Source organism: Pseudorasbora parva, chromosome 13, assembly GCF_024679245.1.
Source record: "Pseudorasbora parva isolate DD20220531a chromosome 13, ASM2467924v1, whole genome shotgun sequence".
Taxonomy (NCBI): Eukaryota; Metazoa; Chordata; class Actinopteri; order Cypriniformes; family Gobionidae; genus Pseudorasbora; species Pseudorasbora parva.
Window position 1 is genome coordinate 34,452,495 of NC_090184.1, and position 12,941 is coordinate 34,465,435.

The window sequence follows — 12,941 nt, forward strand, 5'->3', positions numbered from 1 at the left end:
AAGTTTCGCTTCTTTGCCGTCTTCCGTGTGTCCATGGCGTAAAATGAGAGTGTGGGTGAGGCGGAGACTTATATATACAGGGGCGTGTTATTCTAATGACGAACGTTTTCAGCCGCGGCATTTATCAAGGGAAAGTATTGCGTACACCTCGATTGCAGAGGTGCGCACAGCTTCATAAATCAGGCGGTGAGAGGAGTGTAAGCATAATCTTATGCCAACATATATGCCCGTTTCTACGCAAGATTGATAAATGAGGGCCATTGAGATTAAATCACAATGCTGTGCCTTCTATATTGGATCCGACAGGAATGGTGCAACACACTTATGTGAGTAAAACTTCTTTTTTAAATGTAACGGTAGTCCCGAGGCTGTGTGTTTTCCAGATGGGCTACCAAAACTTACACCTGTCGGCAGGCTGGTGAATCTCAAATAATGAAATAATATTCCTTTCTTTATCTGGGCACGCTAGTGTTGTCATGATACCAAAATAATGACTTCGATATGATACCAGACTAAAATACCTCTACCGATACTAAAACGATACCACAGTAAAAAACAGATTATAGGAATATGACAACAGACCTTATTAATTCTTTAATTATTATTATTATTTTTTTTTTACAAAAAAATCACTTGGCCAGCATGTTCCTGCCCTGGTTTTTGACCATTCCCTCCTCTTATTGCTATAATAACTTCATCCCAGAGTGAACATCCTTACAGAAACATTATCGATCATGTTATCATTCACTTTCCTTTCACTTCTGAACAGGTTGGGATGACCAAAATCTTATTTCATGATACAAGTAATTTAATATTTTTTAAATGTTATTTTATAATTATATTATAGATTTTTAATTGTATCTTTGTTTTTAAAAATAAGCAAACAATGCTAATTAAAAACAATATGAAAATGCTTTATTTTTTAGCTACATTAGGTCTATTTAACAGTAGCCAGTCATACTTTTTCTTCTTATGCACGCATATTTCTGTAGCTTTCTTTGTCATGCGCTGTGCGTATATATTTAACTCTTCTACTTACAATGTTTATTGAAAGATGGAAACAGAGCTCTTTACACACGTCCTGACACCTGCTGTTGTGCATTGATGCAAATGAAGAAATATAGCTCATATTAGCTCTGTCCTCCTTAAAGTACCGATACTAATAAAATTCCATATCGTACCGTTTGTAATAGCAGGGTATCGCAATACTTTTCTAGTACCGGTATATCGCGCAACACTAGGGCACGCGTGTGTGTGTGCAGTGCGGTGCGTACTTATATCCATTGTTTGGGCGGGCCATGTAATACAAAAATAATATTCCAATCAATCATGGGTGGAAAAGAAATAAATCACTGTGTTTGTTTGATAAAGACGTTTACGAGCCTGTGATCGAGAGAATCATTCAAAAAAAATGTAAAGAAATAATTTATAAAACTCAAAACAATGAAACAGTTCAGATTACTTTAGCATTTTAGCAGAACTGAGAAAATGCTAAATACTCATAAAAGTTCATTTGAATGAACTAATGTGTTTAATTTAAGTTTGTCGTACTCAAATTCATTATTTTGAGCATTAAGCGGTTTACATTGTACCACTTTTCATTACTGAACACTTTCATTAGTTCCCACAGTTATGGAAAACCTGGAAATGTTGGGGAGTTTTACAGTTGTAAATTGTGAATGACTGAAATGAGTAAAATCTTAAATAACTAATTTCTGTTGTGAATATATTTTCATACAATGATCTTTTGTGAGAAACAGACCAAAGTTATTATTCACTTATAATGTTTCCCTCAATTTAAGCTTTAAACCACAGAAACCGGATTAAGTCAGCAAATTCTTGAACTGGCGATCCAGTTTTGTCAAATTTGTGAACAAATCATTTAGACTATTTTGTAAAAAAGAATCAATTGATAATATGTGACTTACAAAAATTATTTGGTCAAGCTGTCATGAACCCATGACTGGTAGGGCAGCTTTTGTCAGCCTAAAATTAGATCTAGTCTTCATAAAAGCTGTTGTATGGCTTAAGAAGACTTGTAATACACTACACAAGTTTTATATTCCTTGCTTTTCTGTGTCTGTGCTTCTTTTTCATCATGTCTAGCTGTGTTATATGTTGAATTATGTGGCTATTTTATCCTATAGATGTCATTATTATAACAGATATTTTTTTATCTAGGGACATTTCTTTAATTTATCCAATGTTTGGGTTTTCCTTTTTGTGTCTAACGAGTTTCTGAATGCCCCCAGAGCCTAACGTCTTTAACCTTTTGGTATTGTAATAAGGTGGTATAAAGTCAGGCATTGTGTGCTGTGCCTGGCCCCCCGCTCCTGCTCTTACAGCGATATGTGCTGACCCTGGAGGAGAAGAGAGGAGCCTTTGTCCCGCCAGCGCTCAGAGAAAAGACATTATTTACTGCCACAGGGGAACACGGGGGCACGGGGGAATTCAGCCATCAGCCGCTGAGAGAGAGGGAGTACGAGAGCGAGCAAGTGCCAGAAAAAGCCGTTTGTGTCCTCAGCAGAGCAAAAAAAGGGTGATTTTCTCTGGGTTGGACAATCGAGCGTCTGTTGGGCCCTGCCCATATTATTATACGAGTAAAGCCTGTTTACATTGAGTCTGATACTGTTTGGATTTCAGCACTGCCGGCATTGTGGATCATGCAGAGTGGTGTAAGGAGGTGCAAGCTTTTTCCCGCTCTCTCTCTTTTCGTTTTCCCTCCCTCACTTTATCTGTGTCTCTCCCTTCGAAGTTCCCTTTTCTAAAATAATCAGCAAATTAGGCAGATTAAGTGAACATAAAATTGACAGAAGGCCCAGTATTCACGTTGGAGTGTAAAGCAAATACAGAGAGGCAGAAGGTTATTTTGCACGGAAAATGTTATATTATGTATTTATATGGGCAAAGTTCTAGGATTTTGGGGCCTTCAGTCTTTACAGATCTGGGACCCTCCATCCAGACACTCAGTAAATGCCCACACTAGGGATGCACAATTAATTGAATTACGGATACCACAATCATGTAATCGCTCAAAGGCGTTTTATTCTATGTGTTTAAGATGTTTTTTCTTCTTCTTCATTTTACAGGTTATCTTAAGGGTTTTTGTCATAATAATCGTGCAGCCCTAGCCCCCACTAATAATACACTTCTCTTGTCTATTTTTTTATGTATTTTTATTCTATAAAACAACATATAGAATTATTATATTTGTTTACTTTTTACTACTACTACCTTCAACATATTTGAATTAAAATACAGTAAAAACTGTAATATTGTAAAAACGTGTATTTTAAAAACTTGAAATAACTGTTTCTATTTTAATGTATTTTAAAATGTAATTTATGTAATGTCAAAGCTGCCATAACCCAGTCTTCAATCACATGATCCTTCAGAAATTCGCCTAATAATGCTGATTTGCTGCTCAAGAAACATTATCATCAATGTTTTGCTGTTTGATATTTTAGTGGAAGCCGTGAAACTTATTTTTTTTCTCACGATTTTTTAATGAATGAAAAGTTCAAAAGAACAAAATTTATTTGGAATACAAATATGTTGTAACATTATAAATGTCTTTACTTTTCATTCATTTAATGGATTAAAAACTATTAAAATGTAGTTCTACTGGGGAGTTGCTGTTAATATAGCAGTTTTAACACCATTTGAGCTTATTGTAACTGCCTCATTTTTCTACTGCCCTGTGTAGTAATTTCTCCAGTGAAGCAACCCAGACTGCCCCCTATGGACCTCACAGCCAACCAGAAGCCACGGCACCTATACCCTCAGCCCCACCTTCTTCAGCATCAGCATCAGCTTCCACAACAGCATCATCATCTTCATCACCCCCGTCTTCATCCACCCCGGCCTTCTGCCCTGTCCAGCCCTCACGGCACATTGTGGAACGGCAGTCGCGGATGCTCAACTTCCATGTGGAGTACAGGCAGCGCTCCATAGAGGTGGTCCTGGAGGAAGCCAGCACAGTCGGTGAGCACGCACACTTATTTAATACATTAAAACTATGAACAGTTAACCATCTTTGGCTTTTGGGTAACTGTTTGGCTTACTGTCCACTTGAAATAAATAGTCTGCATGATCATGCTGCTCTTGCAAAGGCAGCACACGTGATTACAGTACACCACACAGTCCATTGTTAGAAATACACGTAATAGCCATAGAGCGTCTAGTAGGCAGGGTTTGCGTGCTTTGTCACCCACAATGCTGACTCGTTTCTCAAATCAGTTTAGGCTTTTGTCAAATAGGCAATAATTAACATGTCATCTGCAATAATGAAAAATTATTTGACATTATGGAGCATTTTCTTTATAGATGTAGATGCTGAGCTTTGATTCTTGGTATGACACAAACCACTGAGCTGAACCACACACTGTTTGTGTGACTATTTCTGTGAATGAAAGTTGAACCTTATCTTGTGAGTTAAGTCAACAGGAAGAGCTCTGTAAGTCGCAGGGGTACAAGAAACCCAGCAAGCTACACAAATACAATGAAAAAGGAAGAAAATCGTTGCTGTCTTTTTTGGTGTTAGTGGAATGGGTTAATTTTTAATAAATGCACAAAAATAATTGTCTGTATGTTGTATATGTACATATATATAATCATATGGATTTATTTCAATAATTACAATGTGTCATGATTAATCTCAATAGTATTTGAGTAACACATCGTTCATAAAGGATTTAAGCAACATCATAAGAACACATACATTAGTAGATTTGATTAAATAATTATATTAATAATTATATGTAATAATTTGGTATTTAAGTATTTCATTTGTAAACAAAATAAATGTGTCAGCTTGGCACTTGAACTGGCTAAAGATGAGCAGGATTAAGCTAAAGAAACTTCAACCCTGAAACTAGACTGGGTGCATACTGTCATCTAGTGGTAACATACTGAACTGCCAGTAACTTTTTTATAACATACTCTCATTTCTTTCTCTCTGCAGGTGATATTAAAACGATTTTAGAGACTGAGCTACAGGTCCCTGTCTCTAAAATGCAGTTAAAAGGCTGGAAGAGTGGCGATGTATCTGACAGTGTAAGCGTGACTCTATTGAACATATGTTAATATTATTAGGCCTATATTTTGCATCAATAAAATTGATTTATTTAGAAAATTATTTATATGGTAGTTGCAAATATATGTTGAAAATTGTGAGGTATGTATTGAGAAGATAAGTTGGAATTTAAAAATAGCCATTATTTTTATTATTAGTAGTAGTAGTTGATAGTAGTAGTACTATTTGTAACTTTTTTTTCTGTTAATGTGTACTTCATGTATAGTTTTTGCAAAATGGCAACTTTAAAAGCATTTATAACCTCTTTGATGGTTTTCTTATTTTTCCCCCTTTCTTTCAGACGGTTCTGCGGAGTTTACATCTGCCCAAGAACAACAGCTTGTATGTTCTTACCCCTGACATTGCCCCTTCAGCCAGCACCAGCCAGAGCAGGTATGTCTACATACTAGTGTCATAATGGTTGCCTTTTTAGCTCAGATTGTGGTCTTAAAACTCTTCCGGGTAATGCACATGCAGACGAGAAGCTCTTCAAACTGAAAGGATGGACATACATCATAGATGATTTTTATATGAGCGGCCCATCTCTTTGTATCAACGTATCTCATATCCAAACCTTGAAGTTTGTTTTCTCGTAAGCACCCTCTAAAAGCTGCCCATGTATTTCGGTGAACCTCAAAAAAATGGACACCAGACATTTGTGTTCTCAAGACTTCACAATCCTGTTTAGATTAGGTTGATGGCTTTATATTCACAGGATTTAGTCAAGGATGTATATAATAGCTGGGGAGTGTCTGTTAGCATTTATATGTATAATTAAATGCGTCATAATACAAAGCAACTTTTGAATGGCTGTCAATAGAGAGATTGTTGTTAAGACATCTACCAGCAGGGGCTGACTGGACCAGAAAACCTAGATCCTTTATTTTTAAGAGAAGTCTCTCACTCACCACTAGGTGGCGTTGGATGACCACATTTTAGGCAGCGACCGTAGATCAGCAGTTTGATTGTAAAGCATTTTAATCAACTGAGGAACTTTTGTGTGTTCCTTTATATACTTTTTAATAATGACCATGCCTTTTACAAGTTTGGGGTCAGTAAGATTTTTACAAGAAATTAATACTTTTATTGAGCAAGGATGCATTCAATTGATTAAAAATGTCAGTAAAGCTATTTCTAATGTTAAGAAAAGTTAGTCTCCAAAAAAAAAAAAAAAATATATATATATAAAAAAAGTAAATTAAAAAAAATACATACATATATGAATATGATACACACACACACACACACACACACACACACACACACACACACATATATATATATATGTGTGTGTGTGCATATATGAATATGATACACACACACACACACACACACACACACACATATATATATATATATATATATATATATGTGTGTGTGTGTGTGTGTGTGTGTGTGTATCATATTCATATATGTATGTATTTTTTTTAATTTACTTTCGATCCATCACAGAACCCTGAAAATCCACAAAAAAAGATCATGTGACACTAAATGCTGAAAAAATTACATCACAATAATAAATTCTTTAATATATATTAAAATAAAAAAATATTTTATTAGAGTTGTTTTAAGCTATTTTTAAGTTTTATTTTTATTTTTTAAATGAGCTAATCATTATGGTCAGAGCAGTGTGATTCAAAGTAATAAATGAAAGGAGCTTCAATTAGAAAGGTCTGTGTGTGTGTGTGTTATATTGATGTGCATGTGTTTGTGTGTGTAATTATGTGTTGATTAGCACTGCTGTAAGCCCCGGTGGGAGGTGGTGGCGATGCCGTCGAGCGACTGGGTATAAACTGGCATCTCTGTCAGCTTGTGTGTGGACACTGTACTCTAGAGTGCGAAAACATTCTGAGAAAAGTACTTAATGGGCTGTAAACTAACATTGTGATAACAGTACCCTCCAAAACACATTACCCTCCAAAGCACTTTATTTTTTTTTCAGTGTTTTTTTTTCTTTTCTTTTTCCTTTTAGCACCTTGTCAGATTTGATCCAGAGGCTTTTTGTGTGTGTGTGTGTTTTTCTCTTTTCTTAACTTTCATTTTTAAAAATTCAAACAAAAACACACATTACTGTGACGTACCACATACTGGTCAGGGTTCAATTGATCAGTTGAGATCATGTATATTACCATGATCCTGTCAGCAGCTCTCGCCCATCTCGTTTTCCATTTCGGGCAGGTGACATGCAGCAGAGACCTTGTCACCTTTCTCTAAATGGCACAATATCTAATATCAAGCACCTAGAAGAACTCATCAACGGTGGCGGCTCTAATTATTTCCCAGAAACTATTTTAGAGGAGTCAAAATAGGGGAGAAAAAGAAATGGCCGGTGTTAGTTAGGTGTGACCCAATTGTTGCCCGTGATTGTCCTCTCCTGGTGCAGTGAGAAGAGGGCTTCCAGGAGGGTGAGCAGACAAGCTGTTAACTGCCTTTATAAATAACTGTCACAGAGAGAGAGAGAGAGAGAGAGAGAGAGAGAGAGAGAGAGAGAGAGAGAGAGAGAGAAGTGTTCCTCAGCAGACTTTGCTCCTGCTGTACTGCTGTTCTCTGGTTGTATCTCTCAGGGGCAGTTCAGATGCTGTTTTCTCATCTGCTCAGGCATCTTTACTTGCATTTATTTTAAACCTGGGTTGAGCAGAATGTCAGTGTTTCTGTGTGATTTAGCAAATTAAAAGAAGGAAACTGTGAAATGATAACTGGGCCATAACTTTTATGCAGTGCTTTTTCTTGTTTCCTTTTTAATTTATTGGACAAAACTATTATACATGGATATTATATTAGTTTTTTTTTTAAATCAACAATTACAACAAAGTGAACAAGGGGTGAATCGGAAATCCTTTAAATTTAATTTCAAAATACTTTATTGGCATGATTGTTTTACAGCATCAGTACATTATATAAAGCTTTCCCTGGAAAAACATAAACATTTATAATGAATAATATTTTCATGTATTTTTTTTTCTCTATTCATTTTGGTTCTGGTGTTTTTTTGTACAAATACTGTTAAAGGGGGGGTGAAACACTCAGTTTCAGTCAGTGTCATGTCAATCTTGAGTACCTATAGAGTAGCATTGCATCCTGCATATCTCCGAAAAGTCTTTATTTTTTTTATAATTATATAAGAAAGATGCGCTGTTCCGAGTCTTTCCGAAAAAAGCCGAGCGGGTGGGGGCGTGTCGTGTGAGTGGAGCTAAATAATGACGTGTGCAGCAGCGCGCTGCAGTGAGGAAAGTGAGCATAGACAGTAAAAGAAATGGACCGAGCGTTCCCATTGACGTCTACGGCGAAAGAATGAAGTCAACCTAGGGGCACTCACTTCCTGATGGCTGAGCGAACTGCGCAGGCTCAGACTGAGCTTGACGACGTAGATGTGACGTGAGCCTCCTGTCTGACAGCTGTGAGTCTTCTAGTAGATGTGGAAAGCGAAAGCTGAATCACGTTGTTTAAATATTTTCTCCCGTTGCTGTTGGCTCACTATGGGCTTCTCCCCATTCTTCCCCCTTGACTTTATCAGACTAGTCTCCAGGACATGTCTCCACGTCCCCCCGATTGTCTCATAGACAGTAAAAGATTGCCTGCGAGCGTCTCCTCAGGTCTATACGGTAATTTCTCAACTGTGCGACAGGGTCGCGTTGGTTATGACGCAATCGTTAGCCTATTTTTACAAAAACAGCTGCTGCGGGGCGATAGTGTAAGATACAAGGTAATGGAGCCTTTTATACATTGTCATGTTTCTTTAGAAACAAACAATGGACAAATGGAGTCTTTACACGTCTCAGATGTAAAGTTATTCACTGTCAAAGTGACTCAAAAATGAATGGGAGTCAATGGGATGCTAACAGCAGGTGATGGCTTGGTTAGCAATGGCAGCCCCTAGGGGTGGAACGCTTTCCGAGCGCTAGATTACCCCCTTGAAAGTGAGTCGCTCTGTGAGCAAAGTGATTCGCTCTGTGAGCAAAGTGATTCGCTCTGTGAGCAAAGTGATTCGCTCTGTGAGCAAAGTGATTCGCTCTGTGAGGAAAGTGATTCGCTCAGTGAGGAAAGTGATTCGCCCGCCGCGTGAGGAAAGTGATTCGCTCTGTGAGGAAAGTGATTCGCCCGCCGCGTGAGGAAAGTGAGTCGCTCTGTGAGGAAAGGGATTCGCTCTGTGAGGAAAGTAATTCGCTCAGTGAGGAAAGTGATTCGCCCGCCGCGTGAGGAAAGTGAGTCGCTCGGTGAGGAAAGTGATTCGCCCGCCGCGTGAGGAAAGTGATTCGCTCAGTGAGGAAAGCGATTCGCCTGCCGCCTGAGGAAAGTGAGTCGCTCTGTGAGGAAAGTGATTCGCCCGTCGCGTGAGGAAAGTGCTAATACAGATCGACCGCCGGCCTATCAGTGGGTAAGTCAGTAGCTACTGGTTATATCACCTGTTTAGCATCCTACAAGCCAGCGCTTTGATGGGCGTAGGCTGTTGCTTTCGCTCTCTCCCTCGCTCTCTCTCACGCGCTTCCGGTAGAATTGTCCTTAAGGCCCATACAAGGAAATTCCGCCCCCACTAACGTCAATGGGAACGCATGATCTCAAAAAACTTGCCGAAACTTATGACTAACCGGAAGTAGTATTTTTGACAAAGAAATACTCCCATCAAACGTCCACCTTAACTTTTGAAACTTTGTCTATGTTTAGTATGGGATTCCAAGTCTTTAACAGTGTAAAAAGATCAGTATGCATGAAACAGCATTTCACCCCCCCTTTAATAAAAAAATAACAATATAGACAATAAAGTTAAAGAAGTTTTAAGCTCTCTATCGCTCACTTTCCATTGTGTAATTAGCCAAGTGAGTTGAAATGGTACTGCACAACACGAATGATGCAATCGCCATTTCAAAGACTGATTGCTGATTGAAGTTGAATTTGTAAAAAATAAATAAAGTTTAGGGAGAGTGTGATTTTTTTTTTTTTTTTTTTTTTTTTTTTTTTTTTTGGGTAACACTTTACTTTAAGCCTTTGTTTATTTGTTTAAATAATTAATTATCCTTGTAATGTACCTTATATTGCATTATATGTTCTCACAAATAATTGTAATCACAGTTTTAGTAATTGTTACACTTATGTATTTAAAGTATAATGCATTAAAACACGTGACACGAAGCCAATGTAACAAGGAATCTTTAAATATGATCATGCATTTTAACTTTAGTTGCACAAATGCACTATAATGTACATTATAAATATCTTCATATTGCCTTCTACATAAAGGTTTTAAAAAGTGTTACCATTTTTTTTTCCCCCAATATTTTTTTGGTCACACTTTAGATTAGGGTCCTATTCTTACTATTAACTAACTATCAACTATGACTTTTGCCTCAATAAACTCCTAATTATTTCTTATTAATAGCTATAAGGTATTAAGTTCAGGTATTGGGTGAGATTAATGGAAAATATGATCATGCTGAATAACGCATTAACATGTGCTTTAAGTATGAATAAACAGCCAATATCCTAGTTATATGCATGCTAATAAGCAACTACTGAGAATTGGACCCTAAACTAAAGTGTTACCAATTTTTTTTTTTATGCAGGGGATGCATTAAATGGAATTAAAGTGACAGTGATTTAAAATAAAACCTTTGTTCATCAAAGAAAAATTATATAATTTCCACAAAAATATTAAGAAAAAACTGTTTTCTTTGAGCACCAAATCAGTACATTAGAATGATTTCTGAAGGATCATGTGACAGAGTAACGGCTGTTGTTCATGCCATCAAAGGAACAAATTACATTGAAATTGAAAACAGTTATTTCATAATATTACTGTTTTTACTCTCTTTTTGAGCCTTGGTGAGCATAAAAGACTTCTCTTAAAAACATAAAATCTCCCCAACCCCAAACTTTTGAACAGCAGTGTGTATATGTGTGTGTGTCTGTCGGCTTGTTTTTGGTTTAAATTAAAGTGTGAGGTCTCTGATGCAGGCAGTGAACAATGGCACAGTACTCAACAAATAAAAGCCACTGTAGGCAATTACTGCAAAGCATACCTCAGCACACCATATCCAAACATATTAATCAAACTCGTCTTCACACTGCGCCGCCTGCCTCATTTTCTTCCCTCTGTTTTGAATGCAAATACGGCACAGGCTTTGGAGCTTTCACGACAGACACTCCATCCAAGGTAGTTACAGAAATCCAGTGATGAGCCAAGCTCATCTCGCTCGCTCTTCCTCTCGCAGAGGTATCCAAACCCCTAATCTCCAGCATAAATAATGGAACTTTATGAATAATTTAAAACGAATCATCTATTTCTGTTGCTTCCAGGAGATGTGTGTGTTTAAGGTTATTTTAATTTGAACTTCTGCTATTTCAAATACAAATGAGCAAATGAGTCCGTGTGCATTTGGTATTTATCTCATTTTATGCATCTGATCTCCTGTGAGACTTGGGGGCCTGAGGAATCTGCTGGTTTTGGCAGAAAGGAAAAACTGTTTAAACTACAGCAATTAGTACTTAGACTTGTCAGATCAAAACAAGCGGTGCAGAAAAACATTTGCGGTGGATGCAAAAATAAAACTTCAAGAGGAAGAAAGAGCGAAGGGTATGTTTGTGTTTTGGTTGGTGGTGGTACAGGTCACTCTTAAGAGTGTGTGAGAGAAATTAGGTTTGCACTGCTTGTGTATATACATGCCAATGAGAGGTGCGAGACAGTACGTTTTATTTAAGTCTCAGTCTTGCAGGGTTCTGAGACGGAAGACTTATCTCTGAATGAAACCAATCTGCTCTTGATTTACACAGTGGTTTATTTTTTGTCTATAACAGCCAGTGACATTCTATTTCCAGTGCCTCCGGTGTTGTGGAGAAGCATTTAGGGTGAGTTTAGGGGGGTCAGCTCCAGGTGCTGTTGGGACCTCAGAGGGCTGAACCTGGTTAAGCTCCTACAGATGAACCTTATGCTGTAGATCTGTTGTGAAAGGAGATTTTGCATAGTTTTAACTCCTTGGAGTGAAAAGTTCTACTTTGCAGTTTACTTTGTAGCCCAGTTTCATAACTGTCTTAAATGGAACAAAGCCATAAATAAATTGTATAAATATGAATAATAAACATATATTTAGCATTTTCAAATATTCAGTATATACATCCATTCATTAAAACTTTTATTCAGCATGGACACATTAAATTGATCAAAAGTGATAGTAAAGTCATTTATAGTATACTTATGTAAACATTCTATTTCAAATAAATTATGTTTGAACTTTTTGTTTAAAGAATACTGAAAAGAAAATATAATTTCAGGTTTCATTAAAAATAGTTAGCAACTGTTTTCAACATTGATGATGATAAGAAACACTAACATTTTAAAATATTTTACAAATGAAAAAGGTTATTTTAAATTCTATTGATATATGAATCTATATGAATAATGGCTACTTCATCTTCATCTTACCTGGATGGACATATTGTGTGTGTGTGTGTGTGTGTGTGTGTGTGTGTGTGTGTGTGTGTGTGTGTGTGTGTGTGTGTGATATATATATATGTGTGAAATTTTGGGAGTTTTTCAACACCCTGCTATTTTGCAAGTTCTCCCAATTAGAAATCATGGAGGGGTCTGAAATTGTCATCGTAGGTGCATGTCCACTGTGAGAGACATAATCAAAAAACAAACAAAAAATCCAGAAATCACAATGTATGATTTTTTTAAAAACTATTTATTTGTATGATACAGCTGCAAATAAGTATTTGAACACCTGAAAAAAATCTATGTTAATATTTAGTACAGTAGCTTTTGTTTGCAATTACAGAGGTCAGACGTTTCCTGTAGTTTTTCACCAGGTTTGCACACACTGCAGGAGGGATTTTGGCCCAATCCTCCACAAAGATCTTCTTTAGATCAGTCAGG

The 12,941-nt window shown here is 37.0% G+C and overlaps 1 protein-coding gene across 2 annotated transcripts in view; it reads left to right on the plus strand.

Moving 5' to 3' along the window:
• The window catches only part of faf1 (Fas (TNFRSF6) associated factor 1), a 90,540-nt gene that overhangs the window by 17,164 nt on the left and 60,435 nt on the right, over nt 1–12,941 (plus strand). For both annotated transcript variants that reach the window (XM_067414124.1, XM_067414125.1), the window contains exons 4-6: nt 3,707–3,984; nt 4,964–5,055; nt 5,376–5,467. In XM_067414124.1, coding sequence (XP_067270225.1) covers nt 3,707–3,984; nt 4,964–5,055; nt 5,376–5,467 — 462 coding nt within the window. The remainder of the gene's footprint in view (nt 1–3,706; nt 3,985–4,963; nt 5,056–5,375; nt 5,468–12,941) is intronic.